This window comes from Canis lupus, chromosome 6 (genome assembly GCF_048164855.1).
Source record: "Canis lupus baileyi chromosome 6, mCanLup2.hap1, whole genome shotgun sequence".
In the NCBI taxonomy this organism is placed as follows: Eukaryota; Metazoa; Chordata; class Mammalia; order Carnivora; family Canidae; genus Canis; species Canis lupus.
In genome coordinates this window covers 60,214,992-60,238,499 of record NC_132843.1, presented here as the reverse complement: position 1 = coordinate 60,238,499, position 23,508 = coordinate 60,214,992, and the positions used below count along the sequence as shown (strand labels likewise).

General features: G+C 48.6%; 1 protein-coding gene and 2 long non-coding RNA genes across 24 annotated transcripts; 1 reads left to right on the top strand and 2 right to left on the bottom strand.

Moving 5' to 3' along the window:
- Positions 1-989: 989 nt before the first annotated feature.
- On the bottom strand, positions 990-12,251 carry TEX35 (testis expressed 35). 19 transcript variants are annotated; one of them, XR_012033062.1, is made up of 9 exons: positions 10,453-10,612; positions 9,571-9,729; positions 9,168-9,236; positions 8,211-8,267; positions 7,276-7,335; positions 2,386-2,450; positions 1,968-2,160; positions 1,551-1,678; positions 990-1,240 (listed from the first exon to the last, which is right to left on the bottom strand). XR_012033062.1 is itself a non-coding variant. In XM_072830757.1 (9 exons), the coding sequence occupies exons 1-9, from the start codon at positions 12,117-12,119 to the stop codon at positions 1,174-1,176; spliced, it is 720 nt and encodes a 239-aa protein (XP_072686858.1). In that variant the 5' UTR covers positions 12,120-12,251; the 3' UTR covers positions 990-1,173. The 19 variants fall into 19 exon arrangements, 17 of the variants coding, with proteins under 17 accessions (XP_072686858.1, XP_072686864.1, XP_072686866.1 ...); XR_012033063.1 differs by having other exon boundaries at positions 990-1,237; XM_072830757.1 differs by lacking the exon at positions 10,453-10,612 and adding an exon at positions 12,114-12,251 and having other exon boundaries at positions 1,551-1,594.
- LOC140635721 (uncharacterized) lies at positions 10,634-13,364 on the top strand. Its single transcript, XR_012033066.1, has 2 exons — positions 10,634-10,879; positions 11,402-13,364. It is a non-coding gene; the product is annotated as an uncharacterized lncRNA (long non-coding RNA).
- A 7,071-nt stretch (positions 13,365-20,435) lies between these two features.
- Positions 20,436-23,172, bottom strand: LOC140634745 (uncharacterized). Of its 4 annotated transcripts, none has more exons than XR_012032131.1 (4): positions 23,150-23,172; positions 21,874-22,165; positions 21,278-21,388; positions 20,436-20,868 (listed from the first exon to the last, which is right to left on the bottom strand). It is a non-coding gene; the product is annotated as an uncharacterized lncRNA (long non-coding RNA). The 4 variants fall into 4 exon arrangements; XR_012032130.1 differs by lacking the exon at positions 23,150-23,172 and adding an exon at positions 22,676-22,698; XR_012032129.1 differs by lacking the exon at positions 23,150-23,172 and adding an exon at positions 22,450-22,507.
- Positions 23,173-23,508: the final 336 nt, after the last annotated feature.

Below are 23,508 nucleotides of genomic sequence, written 5' to 3'. Positions count from 1 at the left end.
AATGCATTTAGCACGTCTCCTTTAGAGCTATAAGCTCCTTGAGGACAAGGCCTATGTTTCGTTTTGCTTTTTGTTTGTTAAGTGTATATCAGAAGCCCAATGCTGGCTCCTTACTATGTGGCCATTAAGAACTTGATCGATAAAAAAACTAAACAAACAAACAAAAAGAACTTGATCGATGATTTACTAGCTAAAAGTCCAAGCAGCCAACTTAGTAAAGAGATGAAACAAGAAAGCTGGTGTGAAATAAAATGTGGATCCTATCGATTCCTCCTCATTAAAACTAAACCCAAAGAATCACACACGTGACAGGAGAGTTTATTAAGATACTGTTTTCTCTGTATCTTTGTTCTCATTTCAAGCTAGTGGCCGATGGGGGATTTGGGACAGGACACACAGTGGGGAGCACTTGGAGGTCACCAGCTCGTCTGTACCTTTGTTAAAGGTGTAAGGCCTCTGAAGGGAGGTCTCCTTCTGGTTGTGGTGTGGGGGGACAGGAAACCATCGGGAGGGTGGATCCCCAGAGCCCACGAAGGGAACCAAGTTGCTATGAGCAGCAAGGACCTGAGTTCTTTTCTGCAACAAGACCTCAGAGGGAAGTGGTACAGGCTAAACCCTGGGCCTGGGGGTCTCCCACTCAGCCGACTCTTGGGTCTCCCCACCACACACACAGTGCAGGAGCTAAGAACACAGAACAGGTGCATAGGGCAGTGGGGGTCTCTGCTACAACCACACAGAATGGCAGCTGTTCTCCTTGGGGCCTCCCCTCGCTTTTGACCCGGGATCTTTGCAGAATCAGGTGACTGGAGGGAGGTCGGAGGGGAAGGGGGATGACCCCGAGAATGACCAAGAGAGAATTTCCCACTAATCCAGCAGGAAGCAGGAAGGGGCTTGGTGGCTGAAACATGCCGATTTAGAACAACAACAACAAAAAGGTGACACTCTCCCACTCTGAAGTTTGGGCTGATATTCAAAACAGTGATACCCGCTTTGGCTTTAAGTGATGATTTTAATCTCCGGGTGGGGGCAGGCCTGGGGCAGGGTGGTAGGTCAGAGGGCCACAAGCCTTTACTGTGCAGCTCAAGGAGCAGAGAGAGGAAGAGCCGGAGCTGCTGGTGTGCTAGCTTGGGAGCATGTCGTCCTCCCCCGCGTAGGGCTTGAGGCACAGATAAATCAGAAAGCAGCTCCAGAGGCCAAGGATGAAAAGGGTGGCCAGGTGTGGCATGGAAGTTTTCTGCTGCTAGAGGGTGAGAAAGGCAGGAACCCCAGGCCAGGTCAGCTCAGCTGCCAGGGAGGCAGTCACCCCCCCACACTCCCTCCAAGGGAGCCTCTGGATGGCAGCCTTCCGGTTGGGGCCCCCCAGTCCTCCTGCCTGGTGCCATGTCCTCCATGACTGAATGGATGAGGTGGGAGGTGGGGGGCAGAGTCTGCGTGACCACAGGGGAGGGGGTTGATGCAAATGGAGCCTGAGCACACTGCCTCTGGGATGATGCCCCCCCCACCCCACCCCCACCAGCAGAGACAAGGACTTTGTGTGTGGATCTACCTACCCCTGATTGTAGTTGTTCTTTAGGGCACTCAACAAACATTTTTCCTGTGGAGGACAGAAACGGCACAAGAAAGATCATTTTTCCCTGGTCCAAGATGGCCAGCCTGCTGGGCACCTCATCGGGTCTTGCTATAGGAAAGGACAAACAATACAGTAGCACTTGGGACCAGGCACATCCAGGGCTGGGTCTTACTTGGTCATGGCTTAGGAATCTCCCTGGGCCTAGAAGGCAGGATCCCAGAGGGGGCTCCAGGCTAGGGAGGCATCCAGGGCCAGCGGAGGGGTGGAACCCATCCCTTTCCAGCAAGAGGTAAGGGGGTGAGAGGGCCCGGTGCAGGGAAGGGGGCAGGGGCTGTCAGAGAGGAGCAGGAGCCTGGGGGGCAGCACCAGAGTAGGGGGGAGGTAAGGCTTCACTTACGCAGCAGGTCCCGCATTGATGAAGGGAATCCAGAGGGTCCTTCTTTGTCTTTTGTAGGGCCATGATCTTCTTGTGAAGAGAGAGTGGTGTTCCATCTGCTCCATCCATTTTCTTGAGCCGGAGCTGGGGGTCTGTGTCTGTTTTTCCTATCAGTCTGAGTTCCTGCTGTTCCTTTGGCCCTCTTCTAAGGGGACTGGGGAGTCAGGGAGGAGCAGAGTTGGGGAGACAGTCCAACAGGACAAGGAGATAACCATAGCGTGGGCGGCCAGGGAAGGCCTTAACTCTAAGCCATTGGGGTAACAGAAACCAAGACAGGACCTTGAAGAGTCTGAGAGTCCTCCGGACCCGAGGACACTTAGCAAAGTGAAGGGAGGAGATTCTTTAGGGATGAGGAGAGATGGGCGCAGGTTACACTTACAGCTTGCTGTTCTTCTGTATATTTATTAAAACATCCATCTTCTCGTCCATATCCTTCTGCATTTCCTTCAAGTGAAAAATCAAAGCTAGAACTATCATCTTGGAGGGCTTTGGAAATCCTTTCCTCTGGTCTGTCAACTACTTAGAGGTCACCTCAGCATCCATCTTACTTCCCCAAGAATCCTTCCTGGCCTTGGGTACAGACCTCCTCTTCCTTTCTCCTCCCCCTTTAAACCATGAGGCCAAAGCACAGACAAGGTCATCGGGGGTTCATCCAAAGTCTCCAGAGGAGTCAGAGGACCAGAAATCTTTTATCTGGTCCCACACTGGGATGAGACCATTATCTGCCTTGGCTCAATGCCTATAAAATGATAAAACAAATCTTGTGACCCACCCGGCAAAGACACTTGACTCCTATGATTTGATCCCTGCCCCCAGATCCTGCACATGTGGGTTTGCTTCTTCTTTAACCCAATTTCTGGCAGGAATGGTAAACAGAAACAAAGAAGGAGTGGCTCAAATAGCACCTCACGTTTATTATTTACTAAGAACTGAAAGAACAGTAAAATCTTCTTGGCCAATTTAGATCTGGAAAATTTGATCTGGAAAAACTGGAACAGAAACAGTGGTCACAAAACCATGTCTAGGACAGCAGATGTCATTACCAACAGAATTGGTTACGACAAACACAGGGTTGGCTTGAACATTATCAAATGTAAATGAAAACTAATTTGCTTCAAAAATCATTTTAATAAAAAATGAAAGACTTGGCTACAGTTTCCTGATCTGTGGTAGAAAATTGATCAAGGAATCATACTGTCTGGGTGGAGAGGATTTCAAAAAAATACCTTCTTGAAAAGCGTTTTTAGGTGCTATACATTTTGAATAAAATATCAGTACTCGTAAATGGAGTAAAAATATCCTTGAAGTGGAAACGGTCCCTGGATTCAAAACATCAGAGTCAAAATGTCCCCTATTCTTAGAAGTCTATTACTTCAAACTCATTATTTCCTTTTCTAAACCAATTGTTTGTCCTTGTCACGGTCACCATTTTCTTCTACCCATCTGGATTGCTTTTGGGGTCACGGATGCTTGCTTCTCCTTCATTCCTTATGTTGAATCAGTCACCAAGAATATTATTTTTCCTTCCACGCATCTTTCAGATTTACTATTTTCCTTCTGCTCCTACACCTGCTCCGATGTTCCTCATCTTGAGTGGGGGTGTGGCTTCTTGCCTGTATCTTGCTCCAGACAGCCCTACCCCTGCTCTCCTGCAACCCCCTCGCCTTGGCCACCTTGCAAACAGCCGCCCGCTCAGCCTTTCTGAAGTGCTGCTTCTAGCATGTTCTTTGATTAAGAATCTCCAGAGGCCTCTTAACTGCTTACACAACCAAGTCCCAACCTGTCGGCCTGTCTTTCAAAAGCCTTCATTATCTACTGCCTTTGTGCCCATCCTATTTTATTTCTCACAGTTTCCCCAGATGATCCCACTTTTATGACTGATCTCCCCACTGACTGTGATACACTTGACGTTCATCCTGCTTCCATGCTGCGTGCAAGCCGTTCCTGTACCCAAAATAGCCTCCTTTGTGCCTTTTGATCCCCAGTCCTGCCCCCTAACAAAACACTGACTGTATTTGCATTTTAATATAGAAATAATACATGCCCTTTGTAGAAAATTTGGACAATACAAAGGACTATAAAAAAACAAATTAATATCATCACATGGCAATAACTGCTAGTAACCTTTTTGGTATATTTCTTTCCAGGCTTTCTTTTAAATATTTACTTAGCTATTTTTTTTTCACTTAACTGAGATCAAACTGTATAGAATACTTGTATCTTGATTTTTTTACTTCTCATTATAGGCATTCTTTTATATAAATAAGATTTTTATTTTGAAATAATTTGGGATCCACTGAGAGTTGCAAAGACAGAACAAAGAGTTCCCATATGCCTTTTACTCAGTTTCCCTTTAATGCTAACATCTGACTCAACCATGGCATTGCTTTTATTTTAAAGTGGGTTTGATGCCCAACATGGGGCTCAAAGTCAGAACCCTGAGATCAAGAGTCATATATTCTACTGACTAAGCCAGCCAGGTGCACCTATAAGAATTCTTTCTAAACATTATTTCCGATGGGTCCTAGTTTTCATCCTATGGAGACACCCTAATTTATTTGGTTATTCTTTTGTTGAAAATTGTGATTTCCAAATTTTTGCTATTATAATCCTGTGATGGACATCCTTTTTACATATACCTGTGCTAATATTTCTGGTTATTCTCATAGGTTAAATTGTGAGAAGTGAAATTAATGAGTCAAGGGATTTGATAGTTTTTATACCTATTGTCTAATTCCTTTCCAGTTTTGTACAAATCTATACTCCGATCAGCAGTATAAGAGCATTCCTGCCTTGTGTTATAATTGTCATAAATTAAAAGATCATTTATTTGATCTCCTGGGTGGCTCAGTTGGTTAAGTGTCTAACTCTTGATTTCAGCTCAGGTCATGATCTCAGGGTGGTGGGATGGAACCCTGTTGTCAGGCTCCATGCTCAGTGGGGCGTCTGCTTGGGATTCTCTCTCTTTCTCTTCCCCCCCAACCCCCCACCCCACACTATTGCATGAGCACTCTCTCTCTCTCAAATAAATAAAATGTTAAAAAAAAAAAGTTCACTGATTTGAATGTAACAATACCCTAAGTATTGTTTTCATTCGGCATTTAACTGATTATTCATGAGGTAAACCTTTTAAATACATTTATTGTGGGGGATCCCTGGGTGGCTCAGCAGTTTGGTGCCTGCCTTCAGCCCAAGGCGTGATCCTGGAGACCGGGGATTGAGTCCCACGTCAGGTTCCCTGCATGGATCCTGCTTCTCCCTCTGCCTGTGTCTCTGCCTCTCTATCTCTCTCTCTCTCTGTGTCTCTCATGAATAAACAAAATCTAAATATATATATATATATATATATATATATATATATATATTACTTTTTAGTTGTATTCTCTTTTGTGGATTGTTCATACTCTTTGCCCATTTTCCTATTTGGCTCTTATTGATTTGTATGACCTTTACATGTCACAGATAAACTTTTATCAATGTTTATCATATTTGTAGAAAATTATTTCCCCCAAATTGTGTTTGCTTTCTAATTCTGTACATGGTGCTTTCTTGTTATGATTCTTAAATTTTTTACATTGTTAAATATATCAATATTTCCTTTGTGATTTCTTCTGTTGTATTTATATTTAGACAATCCAGTTAAATATTTATATGTAATTTATCCTTATTGGTTTTATTATTTAAATTCACTTTATGGGGATCCCTGGGTGGCGCAGCGGTTTAGCGCCTGCCTTTGGCCCAGGGCGTGATCCTGGAGACCCAGGATCGAATCCCACGTCGGGCTCCTGGTGTATGGAGCCTGCTTCTCCCTCTGCCTGTGTCTCTGCCTCTCTCTCTCTCTCTCTCTCTGACTATCATAAACAAATAAAAATTAAAAAATAAATAAATAAATTCACTTTATGGACTATTTCAGTTTTTACAATGTTAACTGAATTATTTTTCTTCATATAATCAATGTTCTTAAATGAATACATAATCCTTTTCTTCTCACATTTAAAAAATCATCTTTATTATCTTAAATGTTATGGGGCTGTGGTTCTCAAACTTGAGTGTGCAACAGAATCACCTGGTGATCTTTAAACATTACTAATGCTTGGCCCTCATTTCAAAGGTTCTGATTTAATTGTTATGGGGTGCAGCCTGGGTCAAAGCCACAGTACAGGTGATTGCAATGTGTAGCCAAGGTTAATAACCACTTCTAGAGTATTTAGAATCTTGTTCTTATCTAGGGGAAAGCATCAGAATCACTTTTAGAGTTTTAAGCAATTGTGGCCCACCCTAGAAATTTTTATTCAGTTCATCGGGACCAGGACCTGGGTATACAGACTTTTTAAATCCTCACAGGCATCCCTGGTGGAAAGGTTGTTACAGGGTTATCTATATTGGTTTTGTTCATTTGGCTGCTTATCTGAGGAAGATTATTGTATGATTTTGTATGATTTTGATATATCTGGTGGGGGTAGTACCTCCTTATAACTCTTAAAAATATAAGGATATCTGCCTTTGCCCATTTATGCTCCTACACCAGTTGTTCTCACATTTTCATCTGGGGAGTGTGAAAAAAAATCCAAGGGTCTAAGCCCCCTCCAAATAGGACCTGGGATCTATTTTCTTTATTTATGCTCCAGAAAATTCCAAAACACATCAAAGTTTGAGAACCACTATTCTAGAGTCTAGATGGTCCTCTTAGTAATTGTTGAGTTCAAAAACTAATCTTACTAGGCTTTTGGTTAGATTTGCATTAAGCAAAAAAAAAAAAAAAAAAAAATTGCATTAAGCTTCCAATATGGCCTTCAAAGCTCACCTTAAGATTCACTTTCTTTGTAAGGATTTGTCTGGTTACCCCAGCCCCCATTCCTTCCTTATTTCTCCAAACTCCCAATTAACTCCAATTATCATATAGCTTGGTACTTGTTATTTATTTCTTGCCATAGAGTTTGGGTCTTCAACCCAAGATTATAAGATTATAAGTAGCTTCAGGGCAGGGTCTGGCATCTCCTTCCATAATTTCTAGTATGGTACTGGCCCATGGGAAGCACTCAGGAAATGCTTACCTTCGGGATCCCTGGGTGGCGCAGCAGTTTGGCGCCTGCCTTTGGCCCAGGGCGCGATCCTGGAGACCCGGGATCGAATCCCACGTCGGGCTCCCGGTGCATGGAGCCTGCTTCTCCCTCTGCCTATGTCTCTGCCTCTCTCTCTCTCTCTCTCTCTCTCTCTGACTATCATAAATAAATAAAAAATTAAAAAAAAAAAAAAAGGAAATGCTTACCTTCATAATCTCCACAAATTCCTGGAGTTTATCAAAATCCTTGTCCATTACGCCCTTTATCTAATGAAAAAGAAAGGCAAGCACATATTATTGAATGTGGAGTCATCTCTGTTGGCATTTTATTTTTTTTTAAGATTTTATTTATTTATTCATGAGAGACACACAGAAAGAGAGAGAGAGGCAGAGACATAGGCAGAGAGAGAAGCAGGCTCCATGCAGGGAGCTGGATGTGGGACTCGATCCCGGGTCTCCAGGATCAGGCCCTGGGCTGAAGGCAGGGCTAAACTGCTGAGCCACCCGGGCTGCCTCTGTTGGCATTTTAAAACAACAGGACAGCAGCTGGATAAAGCTCAGGGAATGGACTTGTAGTGGCCTATCAAAGCCACTTTCTTCCCAAGGAGTCTTCAAAAGGACTAGGGTTCATATACCATTAAGCTGCCCCCAGCACCAGCCTTGGCGAGTCTTATATCTAGCTACTGAAAGCCTTCCAGGTGGAGCTCAGACCATAGCTTTCATTGCACCTTCTTGCTTAAGGACTCCCTTTCTTCATAAGTAGCCATAGGTGGTTCCATCCAAGAATCAAGAAGAGGGGTCCTGCTCTGTAGCATGCTCTAGCAAGGGGAGTGGGAGGATGGAATTGGTCCGTGACTACTCCTACATTCTGATCAGTCCCTCTCACCCTGTCACTAACGTTATAGCTCCTCAACCTACCACGTGACACCTTACAGAGTTCTTAGCATTCAAAACCTGGGTTAAAGCATCAAATAAGAAATAGATAACCCTAAGCTGCCCAGCACTGAAACACTGGAGGAGGTCAGGCTGAGTCAGGTTGATGCTTTTTCCATGCAATTCCTGATTCCCTTCACTATTCAGAGTTAGGCACTGCATTTTCCTGGGTGCTATCCTCTTCCACCTGAGAACTCTCATCCCATTACCTGTTTGATCTCGTCCATTTTTTCCTTGAGCTCTTCCCTCACCTCCCTGAGTTCATTCTGAGGAAATAAAATAGAAGGAGTAAGGAAAGGTCTTGAGTGGAAGGAAAACTCTCAAAAGGAAGGGAAGATCGTGGGGGCATTGCTAATAAGGAAGAACAGAGAGATGCCTCCTGCTAGATGGGGAAGGATGCTGTTAAGAAAATGGGAGGGTGGGACATGGAGATGTCACGTGCCTCCAGGTAGGATGCACCTTCGCTTCTGTGATGTGACCCCCAAAAATGCAGAGCCAAGTCTAATCACAGGAAAGGCATCAGACCACCCAAATGAAGGGTCAGCCTACAAAAGATACGGCCTATAACCCTCAAAAATGACAATGTCCACCAAAAACAAAGTCTCAAGAGCTATGCCAGACAAAAGGAAACTGAAGAGACATGGAACCTAGAGACAACGTGTGGTCCTGGATAGGATCCCACATCAAAACTGTTGTTTTTCTCTTTTGTTATGAAAGACATTAGTGGAACAATTGGTAAAAACAGAGTAAGTACCAAATCAATGCTCATGCCCTGATTTTGATATTTCGATCATTGTACTGTGGTTACATAAGAGACTGTTCTTGTTTTTAAGCAGTATACACTGAAATTTGAGAGAAATGTGCTCTCAGATTTAGGAAACATATGTCATATGTATGTGTGTGTGAATCTATCTATCTATCTCTAAAAGGAGAAATAGAGAGAACCACGATCAAATGCCAACATTTGGGAAATCTGAATGAAGGGTATACTAGAACTCACGGCACGATTTTTTTCGAAAATTCTCGGTAAGTCTGAAATTACTTCAAAATAAAGAGTTCAAACAAAACAAAAAGGCACAGAGGGAGCAAAGTCATGGGACCTGGAGCGAAGCCACAGCCTCTCCGCCGCGCTGGGCCACCCCCGCCGCCCGGGCTGGCACACATACCCTTAGCTCATGTGTCCCTCCTGGTTTGGTAAATGGCCCATCTTGCTTCGCTCCTTTGTAGTCATACGTCTGTTGGTTAGAGCAGAGGCACAGAACATTGGGCATCACAAGCCTGGGTGGACCAGGCGGGGAGATCCACCCCCCGGGGTTTGGGCAGCTCCCGCCACTGCCCCCTGGCCCCGGCCCGGCCCGGCCGAAGGGCCTCCTCTGCCCTCCTGAGCGGCGGCGTCCGGGCTTCAGCTGTGGCTGAGCCCAGGCCCTACCTCCCTAGCTCAATCCTCTGCCTCGCAGGTGACGCTACTGAGTGCTCCTGGCTTATTTCTGTGGCCGATTGGCCGCTAGCGTGGAGCTCTGCGAGAGCGGGGAGCCCGCCCGGCCGCCTCCGCTGCGAGTCCCTCAGCACCTGGGACGGGTCTTGGCCAACGGAAGCGGCGAATGCGCCCTGACTCCACGTCACCTCCCCACGGGGGTCGGGCCTGGCTGCCGGCGTGGCCTCAAAAAAGCTTCTTACTTTGGTCGGCTCTGGCTTCAATTCCAGGCACACTGCCTTGTAGTTCTTGCTCTGTGGAGGGAGGGGGGCAGTCGCCTGTCAGGCATCAGGCCTGGGGGGTTGCCCCCCGCCTGGCCACCTGGCCTGAGCTCAGGCCCACCGCCTCCCCCCACCTGGCTCCGGACAACCCAAACCTTGTCAGCTCCTCTTCCTTTTCTGAGCATGCACCTGCCCCGTCTGCTGGGGGGGGGGGTACCCCCTGCTGGGGGGCCTGAGCTGGGCAAGCACTTGGAGAGACTCTACGGAAGCCATGGGGGCATTACTTCAGAGCGTGGGCTTTGGAGAGAGACGGACTCGTCTAACCTCAGCTCCCTACTCGCTGGGTCCCAGGGGAGTCATTTACTCGCTCTGAGCCCCACCTCCTCGTCTGCAAATCGGGGGCACGATTGAACGTCATCTAACAAGGGGCGGTGTGCCACCGACGTGCCCTTTGACGCGGGCCTGGCACGGGCCTGGCCGGGGGGCAGTGGCTCTGGGGGTGGCCAGAGGTGGCGGGGGCATTACCTTGCTCTGTGCCCCAAAGGGAGTCAGCAAAGGCCTCTGTCCTTCCCACCCCGAGACCAGGGATGAATCCCACCCTCCTTCCAGCCTGAGAGGCCACTTCATGCTCAGAACAGAGAAAGAAAACCCGAGGACTCCCGAGAGAGCTCTCTGTACCCCCCCCCCCCACCTCACATCTCCGTTCAGCAGGAGCTCAGAGAGGCCCCACACTGCCCAGCAATGTTTCTCCTTTACCAGGCTTTTCTTCGGTTCTGCCCTCTTGGCCGACATGATGGAGGAGGCCAGAGTGTTCTTTAACTTCCCAACCTCCCTACAATGGGCCCCTGGGACCAGGCCACTGTCCTACGCAGATTACACGCCAAGGTGAGGGCAGGATGACCACCTGTCTGTGTGCGGAACAGCTGAGGTCACAATGCCCAGGTCCCACATGCTGGCCGGGAGTGTCACCACAGCTTCGAGCTGAGGGGGACTCGGCCACAGAGATGAGGGACAGGGCAGGTTCCAAGGCCACGAGGTTTCCCTCTCACAAGGAGGAGAGGCACTGTCCTGCGAAATCGCCCTGGTGAGGAGGACCTGGCCTGGCATGGCCTCAGTGAGAGGCACACCTCCCCGGAAGCAAGAATTGCTGTCTCTTCCCCCAGGAGGACTGACCTACCAGAAGGTGTCTGCCCCAAACAGCTGGTTCTCCCCTGAGTCCCCACCGAGTTCCTCTGTCGTGATTTCCCCATAGGAACAGACCCTTCCTTGGGTCCAGAGCCGTTTTGGGTTGAAACACCACGAAGTCCTTCTGGTTCAAATTGTGTGTACCCTGTGCTAACCTGGAGTTCTCTGCACCGTGGGGGGTGGGGGGTGCCAACCTTAGCAGGATGGCTTCAGACACCCTGTTCCAAATGCCCGGCTGGCCCTGTCCCCTCCCTCCGCTGCACCACCCCCATGGCTTCTCTTGATTCCTCTATCAGCCTGCAAGAGGGTTGGAGCAAGAAGCAAAGCTGATAATCAGAAGAGTCTGGGGGTGGGGAGGGTACTGAGGCCATTCTGAGGGGGGCTGTAATTTATGCCTAAAGAGTCAAAGGATCATGGCCTCCCGTGGGACCTAAAATCAGTTGGAATTTGGCTGGTGAGCCTAATTTCTCTTTTCTTGGTATTCTTGGGCATTCTACGTCCCTCTCATTTCATGTACTAGCTGCTGTCAAGAAGGCCGTTGTGGGATTCTGAGGACAGACAGCCCAGGAGTCCAGGAAGGGATGCAAACTGCAGGTGCCTGCACCCGACCGATTGCACATGCGAGCGCCCATCCCTCCCCAGGGGTGATGAGGGCAGGACTTCCAGGTCCCCTGACCGCTGTACTTGGTCCTCCCAGATGGGCTGGCCACAGGGCAGGAGGACCTGCTCTCCACAGCTTCCCAGACACCCTGCAGGCTGGAGCAGGGAGCTGCAGGGAAGACAACAGACTCCATCTCGACATTTACCAACCCTGTGGAAGTGGGCCCCGTCTCCTCTTTGTTTTGGCTTGAGATCCCCCTGGACCTGCAGCCAAGTCTCCTTTGCTTGGCTGAGCAGTTGCTAAAACGAGCCTCCTTCAAGCCAAGCATACCGCACGGGCCCGCTGGCCTGCGTATCAGGAAACGGGGTGGAAAAGAAATCAGGGTCTCCTTGTGAAACTGCAAAACTCCTTGCAAAACTGAGCCTGGGGGGCTCAGCGGTTGAGCATCTGCCTTTGGCTCAAGGCGTGATCCCAGAGTCCCGGGATCAAGTCCCACATCAGGCTCTCCCCAGGGAGCCTGCTTCTCCCTCTGCCTGTGTCTCTGCCTCTCTCTCTCTCTGTGTCTCTCATGAATAGATAAATACAATCTTTTTTTCAAAAACTGCATTACAAATTATACATGTATAATTACCATCATTTGGACGGGGGATAAACTGACCCACAGCTCCAGGAGTGGGCCTCCTCACAGCATCTACTAATTAGGAGTCCAAATACATCAGTGTTGTCATCAGTGTGTTCTGGAAGGGCTGAGGAAATCCATGTGACGAACCTGAATAAATGAATCTCATGTCACGTTCTTCTCCTTTGAGATCCGGCGATGGCATGAGGCACGGCCTCGATGCAGCTCTGTGACACCGGATACTGCTGGGGTAGAACTTGGTTATATGCACACCATAGACTGTTCTTCCCTGAAGGATGCCAGAGGTACCTTTCCACCCCCGACCCCCTTCATGGCACAAGCCACCGGGACAAAGGCAAGCAGCCCAAGGCCCACAGACATCCCAGGGGAGTTTGGTGGAAAGGGCAGAGAGAAGCAGCTGCCACAGTCTCTTTTCTCCAAGTTGGTGTCCTTTAGGATTTCCTTTTCTTTACAAAGGCCCTGGTTTGTCGGGTTCATGAAGACAATGTTGTACGGGAGGCGGGTGGGGAAGGGGAGCTTAAAAATGGCCCTGGGCCTCCAAGTTTGGCCTCTTGTGATTCCGGGGTGACCCAGTGTTCCAAAGCCCGTTGATGAGGACAGAACATTTCATAAAGGTGCCCGGAATCCTGACAGCTGTGGTCTCCAGTCAACCTTGGACTGACATGGTTCAACACAGATGACCTGGAAAATTCACTTGAAAACATCCTGCCGCCGAGCTGTAGTGTCTGGGCGCTGCCTTCAGCCAGATGGGCCCTCTGGCTCCTGGCCCCAGGGGATCTCTCACATAAAATTTTTAGAGTTTTACTGTGATTGGTTACTGCATTGTCCTACTTGATTGGTTTACAGACGCCTCAGAAAGCTCTACGCTGTGCTGGGGGAGCTATCTTTTCTCATTGACACATTGGTGACTATGCCATTTCTGATCATTTTTATGAATATTGTGTCAGACCTTGGCTAGAATCATAATCCTATTGTTTCTATGAAAAAAAAATCACATCTAGTTTCTATCCTGAACTTCTAGTACCTCTATTTCAGGGAGAAAATATTATATTCTGGAGTCACCTGGGTGGCTCAGTCGGTGAAATATCTGACTTTGGCTCAGGTCATGATCCCGGGTCCTGGGATCGAGCCCCACGTTGGGCTTGCTGCTCAGCGAGGAGTCTGCTTCTCCCTCTCTTGCCCCTCCCCTGACTTGTGCCCATTTTATCTCTTGAGTAAATAAATAAAATCATTTAAAATATATATATATATGTGTGTGTGTGTGTATAATTCTGAACAGGTCATTGTAAATCAGATAATTCAATACAGCTAATAAGTAAAAAGAGGGATTGTAGGCTTTTTTCACCTATGCGTTCACCATGACAGGGACATGTTTGTCAGGGCCTTCCAGGCCCCGGAGGAACCTGTTACAGAACAGTCTGCTCTGTGAGATAAAGTAAGAGCCACCACAATCAGAGGCTCCCCTGCTCCTGCTAGATATGGCTCCTGGGGCCTCCTTACTTGGCTGGTGTCCCTTTACTCTCTTTGGACGGAGTCCAAATAGAGGATGGCAATTATACTCCTGCCTATTTTGATGTCCCTGCTCAGAGATTCTCTACTGTTGCTATCCCAGACCCTAAAAGCCTTCTCTCGACCTCTGACACCTCCAAATTCCATCTACCACTGAAGCCATACACCTGAGAGGCAGAGTGGCCTCTTTGGGTTGGTTTCTTTGGCCTATGATTCGCGTGGTGTACATGGAGGATCACAAATGGCAGGGTTCTGTGGGCCCGTCTTGGGAGCAGCCTGCGTTGCTCTTGCTCCCACTTTTTTGGCAAGAACACAACCACAAGGCCACACATAACTGCAAAGGAGGCTGGGACATGTGGCTGAGTTTCTCCCAGGAACAAGAGGAAATAGGTTCAGGGAGCCACATCTTCCTGCTACAGCTCATCCTTCCTATTCCATTCTACCAAGTCCCCTTGTAAGAAAACTTGAGTTAGTGTTCTTCTGGTTTTTTATGCAAAGGGAGGAAGCTGACAAGATCAAAAGGGAAGGCTACATGGGACACTGGAGTGGGGATTAACGGTCCCAACTAATGTGAACTGGCAGCGTTCAGGTTAAGGACCCATCTCCTGTCACCTGACTGGCCATCAGGCTAGCATGATGACACAGAGATTGTAATAATGACCCCATTTGTCTAAGGTTTACAACAGCATAATCCCAGTCTACCCCGGGTCCATTCTGCAGATCTGCCCCCCTCCTGTGAGTGCCAGAATGTGGGTCTGCTCTGAAGCTTCTCTTGCTGTTCTAAGTCCTCTGAGTAGCACCAGGACCCTAGCAGATGGTCTCGCCTTTGCCAGCACCTCCCAGTCCCGCTGTGAGGAAATGCCCAGGCCCAGGCATCTCATCCGCTGTGCAGGTGGAATCAAGGCATGGGGACTGAAGCAGCCAGTTCTCCGAGGCGGGTCTAATCACTGCTCCTGGAAGCTGAGTGTTTGACCCTTTTACTTACCCTCCCAGTGATTAAACCAGCTAATGTGGGTTCTCTTGGCAACTAACCTGGACTGGTAGTGTCCTGCTAACTGCAGATCTTTGGGAACTCACTCACATGGGTAGTAACTCCTGGCTGGTGACTCCAGGGACACTGCCTATGGAAATGTTTAGTACTTTTATCTGGTGACATCCCATAGATTCTCAAGGTTGGTAATTTTACTTAGTGGCCATGAGAAAAGAGGTGTGAAAGCAAGTCCTACATGATTTTCTACGAGGACTTTTACCTGATCGATCTTTCTTTCTTTCTTTCTTTCTTTCTTTTTTTTTTTTTTTTTTTTTTTTTTTTTTGTAGCTAAACAACAGACAGATAATTTTTATAGCATCCAGACACAGAGGGAGGCCGGCCTTTTCCTCTCAAGGGGCTGACAGTTTGTCACACTGTATGTTGGTTCTGCAGGGAGTGCTTTCTCCAGAAACCTTATTCAGCTGCCCAAGAAAAATCTGCAAGCCCGCCCATCATCTTCCTGCAGGCTGTCTGTAGCTCCAGCTCCTCTCACCATGGGGATCTGGGGTGCTCCTGGGCCAAGTGACAGACGAATATTCTGGGGCCCTGAACACCCACTTGAAGCTGAGGGAGGGAGGTGTGAAGTGACATCACTCTTCTGGGTGGCAAAACTCGCATGAAAATCATGGCACAAGGGAAGACAACTTGCAGGGCATCAAGCCCTAAAGCAAGCCACACTTATTTCCTGGGCCCCCTAAAACACAAGCGTTCATTTATTCTTATCTAATTATCAATGGAAACAAAGTGATTCCTTTCCCTCTCACATCTCTAAAAGCAACACCCACCACAACCCATCCGGGGGACTGTGGAAGCCCCACACCTCCCTCACAGACTCTGCTCATCCAGGCGCTGGGCCAGGCGGGTTCTGAGCATCTGGTTCACTCTGCAAGGGGGCTCCACCCTGAGCCGCCCCCCTTCAGCATGCACTCACTGAGCACTCACTACGTGCCAAGCACTCTGGGTCAGGGGCACAGAGATAACTAAGACAGGGCGCTGGCCCCTGGGAGCCCCTCAGTGACGGCGCTAGCAGAGCATCACAGGAATTCACTTACAACATGGTCAGTAGGCCCAGGAGCTGAGGGAGCCCAGAGGAGAGGCACAACTCAGTTCTCGGAGCTGGTTCCCTGCCATGCTCCTCTGGACCCCATTCCTGGCCTCGTGAACTGCCCAGTACCCTGGTTCTTCTAAAGTCAGATTCTTTTCCAAAAACTGAGTGAAGGACCCAGGCAGGGCCACGTTACCCACATGCCTGACTTTCCCAACACCAACACCTGTCTGCACCTCTGAAGATGACACGCTCCCTCTACTTATCAGTGGGGCCACCCTGTTGGGGAAGCTCATCCAAAAGTCGTGACCACCGATTGACCTGCCAGCTGGGCCCCAGCACTTGGCCACTCCTCTCCCCTTCCCCTGTCCTTGGAATGTGGGTTCTGCTTACCTTTCCTGCTCCCAGAGGCCGCCCCAAGGGTAGAGCTTTGAGATGGTGATATGGTGTTGAAAACCCCTGCATGGCGTAAGTGATTAGACCCTGTGAAGCCCTCTTTATAAGCTTTTCAGGTTTGGCTCAGGGGCAGGGACCCATTCATCTTGATGCTGCTCCCAAGACAAGCCTGGTATGTCCCTTTTGCTTATTAAATCTGGCACCTGACACCCTGCATGGCTGCCTCCTCCTTCATCTCTCTCAGCTCTGAGCACAGGGGCTGGTTTCAGATTACACCAGGGAAGCTCCCAGGAGGGTTAGAAACCCACCCCCCTCCATGCTGGGCCCTAGACGGTGTTCTCCAGTCTCCACGCATCAGTGGGTCCTCCTTCCAGGAGACAGAGTGCCCAGCCTGCCCTAGCAGGGGCACCGCATACCAAATCAGCTTTCTCTGCTCCATCTGGCCCCAGGTCACCTCTCTGTGGCCTTGGCACTATATATAGCACTTTGGACAGGACTAAAATCTGTACGCTCCCCAATAGTGTAGAACAAGGTGTCCTCGGAGCTGTGTGGGTCAAGCTCATATTTCACCATGTCAGACTGTGTGCAGGTAATGCATTCTCAGAGGCCCTGTGGGTTCCTGCTTCAGGAAGGAATGGGTATTCATAAACCTAACAGCTCTGAGGCTTTGTCCTGGATCTCCCTCAGCTCTCAGGACACAGAGAATTAGAAACTGGAGACCCCGAAAGCCACATGAAGGAGGCTTTGCCGTGCCGCTCTGGTATCAATGAGATTCTTCTTACTGATTCCACTTGGCAGGCTGCCCTGCCCTGCCCTCCTTCCTGCTGCACCCTGCCGGAATCCTACCCCTCACCGGGGCATTCTTTGGACCTTCTATTTTGTCTTCCACTTGGTTACCTATATTAGAGTTCTCCAGAGAAACCAAATTGGTAGGAAATCTGCCAATCTATCCATCTACCAAGAGTCATTTTAAGGAATTGGTTCACGGGATCACAAGGCAGAGAAGTCACACGGTCTGCTGTCTCCATCCAGGCCAATGGTGTAAGTTCCATCCCAAGTACAGAAGAGTGATGTCCTAGCTCGAAGACAGGCAGAGAGGGAAGATTTCTTTCCAGTTGCCTTTCCTGCTCCCAGAGGCTGCTCCAAGGATAGAGCCTTGAGATAATGAAGTGATGTTGAAAACACCTGCATCGTCTATGTGACTAGACCTAGGCCTTCGACAGGTGGGCTGGGGCCCACCCACGTGAGGGAGGACGATCAGTTTTATTCAGTCTACCAATTCAAATACTAATCTCTTCTGAAAACATCCCCACATTCCCTCTACCCCCAGAATAATGTTCAGCCAAATATCCGGGCACCCCTGGCCCAGTCAAGCTGACACATAAAGTTAAGCATCACATGACCTGTCTCTCCTGCCTTCCTGACGAGTCACTTCACCTGGAGCACAGTTCATTGTCTGCCTTTACTGACCTCTGGCTCGCCTTTGGCCCTTCCCTCCTGAACTTCCTTCCAGGACCGGTCTAGCAGGAGGTCCTGGGTTCTCAGGCGCCTCCCACCCAGACCCTAGCCTCTGGCTGTTCTAATAGTGGAGCCTGCCTTCCTCCCTTTCTCTTTGGAGAGCTTTCTCTCATGCCACCACCATGCCTGGTGATATCAAGGCAAAGTCTTCCAGAAAGGCTCAGGTCTCTCTCTTTCTGCTCAGCTTTGTGGATTGACCCATCCAATGAAGCCATACCTCCTCTGCTCACCCATAATTGCTTTGGCCCCTGGAAATCATCAAATAGGAGGGTATTAGTCCTTACCTTTCATCCTGCATTCTTTCAGGGGGGAATTTCGTGTTTTGTTTTGTTTTGTTTTCAGATTCCCCCAGCAGCTCTCAGCCATGGCTACATGGCAACACTCTGTCTTGACCGCCTTCTGAGCTCCTTCTCAGACCTGCCCTCAAGTATGCAAACCCAGCTACGAGCCCCTGCCCAGCCCCTGCCCAGCCCCTGTGGTCCCCTGCGTCTCCTAGGCCTGTCAAACAGCTTGGTCAATGGTCAACAGCTGTGCAGATTGGCCACAGGCTCAAGGCCTTGCCTCCTTGCGGAAGAATGGGGTGCACAGGCATAAACACTGGGCTGTCCCACTGGGAAGGGTTACCCTGAAGATGAGCTTTGGGCTCATGGACCTGGACTCTCTGGTTCAGTGATTTCCTGGCCCCCCTGCCACTGTTTTCCCTTGTGGGTTGAGCTAGAGCTGAGGGTTCACCTGCAGAGATGGGGAATCACTATAGAATGATAACTAGTGTCTTAACCAAACACTTGGAGTGTGTTGATTTTATTTCATCCACATAACGATCCTCAGCAGGCATTACTGTTGTTTCCATTTTACAGTCGAGGAAGCTGTTTAACTCCAACATTAAATCATTTTTCTGACGTCACACAGCTGGTGGGGGAGTCATGACCCCAGGCAGCCTGGCTACACAGCCAGGGTGGCTAACCTCCTCCCCAGACCACCTCGGCCGATGGGCGAGGACCCGCCACCGCCTCTGCCTTGGGAGTGGAGATGTGTCTTGTCTCAACCATTGCAGCCCATGTCAGCATTTCCCACTTGACATTTGTAAAACTGGGGTTAAAGAGAGAAAGGAGTAGATGTGAGGCCTGCCTGCATATAGGAGAGTATCATGCACAACACGGATGTGGTGACTCCATCTCTGCCTCCATCAGATTCAGTTGCCCTGAGGTGAGGCCTCAAATGGCAACCTCGGGAAATACAAGCCTGTAGGACTATGCAGACCTGGCTTCAACCCCACGTCCTCTCCATACTAGTTATATGAGTTTCTTATGCACCCTGAACTCGTTTCCTCTCCGGAAAATGGGGTACTAAAGTACCTACCTCAGGGAGTCTTTAATTTTATCTCTTAGAATTAAATAAGACAAAGTATGTAAAGGATGTGGCACATGCTGCTTGCACACTGTAGCTGCTCCAATGTCCCCTCATTCATGAGGACAAAGCCCTCCACTCCTTATACCATGGCCAGAATCTCTCTGGGCAGGAAGCAGCACTTAGCAGAGATATTAGTGATTCCTGTTTTTTATTTCAAGTCCCCCTGCCACCCCTCGGGAGACTCTGGACCAAACCCAGGAGTGTATCGGGGTGAGGGTGGGGGAGATTTAGCAGACATAGATCTGCCCAGGTGCATGTACGTGTACTCCAATAACTCGCTACTGCTGGAACCCTTCACTGCATTGTTAAAATGAAGTAAATAAAAGATTGAAAGGAAATCAATAGGGATGCCTGGGTGGCTCAGCAGTTGAGCATCTGCCTTCGGCTCAGGGCATGATCTCACGGTCCTGGGATCGAGTCCCATGTCGGGCTCCCTGCATGGAGCCTGCTTCTCCCTCTGCCTATGTCTCTGCCTCTTTCTCTCTCTGTGTCTCTCATGAATAAATAAATAAATAAATAAAATCTTAACAAAAAAAGGAAATCAATAATGAATCTTTGAAGTCATGGCACCTACTAAAAAAGGGTGAAATAATTGTTGAAAAAAAGGATACAAAACAGAACAAACCAAAAAGCCTTCATGCATACACACACAGTGACATGAAACAAGAATTCAGTAACCCAAGAGATAATATGAGCAAAATTGGAGATAATACACATAACAGGTTAAAGAAAAGAAAAATAGTCAAATTCTTTTGTGTGTATACCCAAAAGTGGGATTGCTGGATCATACGGTGCTTCTGTTTTTAAGTTTTTGAGGAGCCTCAACAGAGCACAAGTGTTCCCTTTTCTCCATATCCTTGCCAACATTTGTTGCTTTTTTTTTTTTTATAGTAGCCAACCTCATGAATGTATATTGGTATTCACTACAGTTTTTATTTACATTTCCCTAATTATTAGTGATGTTGAACAGGTTTTTTCATGTGTTTATTGGCTGTAATATTTACTTTTAAAGGAATAAAGTAGAATATTGGTTTTTTAAAAAAGATTAGTTATTAAAACAGCATTTAGCCACGGGAAAATAAATGAAAATACATTCAGTGGTAGTTTAGAGTCCAAGGGTTCATCTTCCTCTTAGGCATCAGGAAAAATGTTTCTTCAGGATAAAGGAAGCAGGACTGGATGTCCGTTACCTGGGGGCCAGTCCATAGGGGTGCTTGAGAGCAAAAGACTGGGGTGGTTCTCTCCAAAGGATCCAGGCATCTGAAGAAGGCTCCAGTGACCTCCTCGAGGTGAACCACTGCTTTTCCCAGGTGTGCAGGCATCAGACAGGCTAGCTGTAGCAGAATGTTTCCCCCAAGCAGAAATGGCCCCACAAAGTACACTTCTCTAGTCATGTCCACACCCATAAAATCACCAACAGCAATTTTATTTTATTTTTCATTCATTCCTTTACTCAATAAATATGTGTACCAGCTGCCTGTTTGCCAGGCACTGAGACTTCTGTTTGCAGCAGCAGATGGTCAGAGCAGATCTGGGTTGCAACCTGAATACATGGTTCATAACGGTGAGCAGGAATCAAGGTCAAGAACCTCTCACCCCAGAGCCCCACTTTCAGGGTGGGGAATGTGGCCAGTGGCAAGCAAGTGCACTTAAGAGATGTCCCTTTCTCAAGTGGGCTACTGCTCATGGCTCTGCAGGATGGACAGCAGGGGCTTGGAGTCAAGTGGCCACTGCAGATGGTTCTCAACCCGGCCAGATGTGCTGTCTCTGTGCTGAGTCTGTCCGCGCCTTCGGCTCCAGATGCACCTCCACAGGGGAGAGGACAACCTTCCTCTCTCCTAAGGGAAAGGAAACAACATTAACTGAGCATCGTCTATGGGTCTGGGGTGGTGCAGAGTGCTTTATATATATGGCAGACTAATATTTTTAGCTCTTAATCTGTGCTTTTCTTCTAGTGCCCCAGCCAGAAGGACCTCGGAGAGGAACAGCCGTGTGGGGCTCAGACTCTGGGAACACGCTCAGTTGCTGGGGTGGGTCAGCCTTGGTGGGGTGGGCTGACATCAAATAATCCAAGAAAATGGGGGATCTCAGTGGTAAGCAGTGTAGACAGCATAAGGCCCAGGCTCACTCTTTTCCCACTGTGTGTGTGCATGTGTGTGCCCACATGTGTGTGTATGTGTGTGTGTGTGTGTGTGATGTGTTGTGGGAACAGCCCCGAAAATAGACAAGGCTAAATTTCTTCCTTACCAAGCAGGGTGAGAGCTGAGAATCCAAATTAAGTTGATTTAATGTGGCCGTGGTAGCAAAGTAACTGGAACTCTCTTGTGTTGTGGCAGGAGTGGGAATGACACAGCCACTCTGGAAGAGAGTTAGTCGTTTCTTAATAGCACCCACTTATGGATCTTACCAAGCTGCTCAGCAGTCTCACCCCTAGGCACCTGTCCCGAATAAATAAGAACATAATACCCAGTCTTTCTCTTTCTCTTCCAGCCCGAGGAGCTTTGGGAGCTGTGGGCTTTGGAGCGGGCATGGCTAAGTCCAAGTCCAAGTCCAAGAATCACACCACACACAACCAGTCATGAAAATGGCCCAGAAATGGCATCAAGAAACCCCAGGCACAAAGATATGAATCTCTTTAAGAGCCAAATCCAGGTTCCCGAGGCACATGCGCGTTGCCAAGAAGTACAATAAGAAGTGCCTGAAGAAGGTGTAGGCTAACAATGGCAAGGCCATGAGTGTAGGTGCCGAGGCCTACCAAGGGCCTCATCAAGCTAAAGGAAGTTAAGCCCAAGATCCCAAAGAGCAGGAGCCACAAGCTCAATCGACTTGCCTACATTGCTCACCCCAAGCTTGGGAAACATGCTCTCACAGCGTTCGTTGCCAAGGGTCTCAGGCTCTGCCGGCCAAAGGCCAAGGCCAAGACTCAGCCCAAGGGCCAGACTGCAGCTGTGACTCCAGCTCCAGCCCCTGCTGTGGCTCAGGCTCCCAAAGGTTCCCAGGCCCCCGCAAAGGCTCCAGTGTAGAGGCTCCTATCTGCCAGCATGAGGACAGGAGGACGGGCGGGACCCTGGACTTCTGTCTGCGTGGGGCTGGTGTCCTCCTGTGCTATTTGTACAAAGAAACCCGCGGCAGGATCTATCAAAAAAAAAAAGAAAAAGAAAAAGAAAAAGTGAGAGAGAGAACATATATCCACACAAGACTTGTTTATGAATGTTCACAGAAGCTTTGTGCATAATGACCCCAAACTGGACACCACACTGCCAGCGGGAGAGCGAATACACAGCCTCTGTGTTCCTACAACGGAGCAGCACTCAGCCATAAAGAATGGGTGAACCTAACAGGCACTGTACTGAGGGCATTTCCATTCAAACGAAATTCTAGAAACAAATCTATAGGACAGAAAGCAGGTGGGTGGTTGCCTGGAGCTGGAGTGGGGCAGGGGTTGCAGCCAAGGACAGGAGGGAACGTTCTGGGGTGTTGGTAATGTTCTAGAACCCAACTGTGGCAGGGGTTCTACTGGTGTATACATGCTCCAAAATCGATCAAACGGTATGCTTAAATGCTTAGATGCTTTTTATTGTGCGTATACCTTAAAACACTTAGGGTGACTTAGAGACAATCAAGAAGTACAATTTGATCACACACCAGAATCTGCAAAGATCATTCCGTTCAGTCCTCACAGTACCATTGTTAAGAGAGCCATCATTACCCTCCTTGTCAAGGAATTAACGATCCTGGTCAGGAATTGTTGCGGAAAACCACCCCAGTCCTCCTGTGTGTCTCCTTCACTCTGATGCCACCACCGCAGTCACAACACTTCTGATACCAGATATATGTTGGGGGAGGGGGAGGAGTTCCTCCAGCAAGCAATCATGTGACACCAGCTGGGGTCCTACAATTTATCTCAGCTCGGACACTGTACACCTGGAAATAGCATCCCATCCCACAGGTAAAGGGCTCAGTCCTGGAAGACTTCCACCCCCCAGCCCCTGCTTCAGATGCCAGCCGCAAGTCCAGGTTGTGGTCTGTACTTCTGACCAACTGGCTATAGATTGGAGGTTCCCACGACCCCTCCTCAGGTTCAGTTAATTTGCTAGAGTGGCTCAGAGAAAGAGAAACCTTTTACTTGGTAGATCACTGGCTTATTACAAAAGGAGTAACTCAGGAACAGCCAGATGGAAGAGATGCACAGGGCAAGGGCTGGGGGAAAGGGCAGAGCTTCTGTGCCCCCTCCAAGCCCGCCACTCTACCCAATCTCCATGGGTTCACCAACCCAGAAGCTCTCTGAACCCTATACTTTTGGGATTTTTATGGAGCTTTCATTATGTAGGCATGACCAATCATGGACTCTGGAGAGGGCATGGAGCTGACAGTTCCAAGCTTCTCATCGTGGCTTGCACTTCCTGGTGACCAACTCCCCATTCCACCCAGGAGCCCACCTAGAGCCACCTCATCAGAATAAAAGTCACTCTTATCAC

Coding starts and splice junctions, on each gene's coding strand:
- TEX35 (XM_072830754.1), bottom strand. CDS start 10,488: ATGTCGGCCAAGAGGGCAGAACCGAAGAAAAGCCTG. Junction 2,451..7,275: donor AATTTGTGGAGATTATGAAG/GTAAGCATTTCC, acceptor TTTCACTTGAAG/GAAATGCAGAAGGATATGGA. Junction 1,595..1,967: donor ATCAATGCGGGACCTGCTGC/GTAAGTGAAGCC, acceptor TGTCCTCCACAG/GAAAAATGTTTGTTGAGTGC.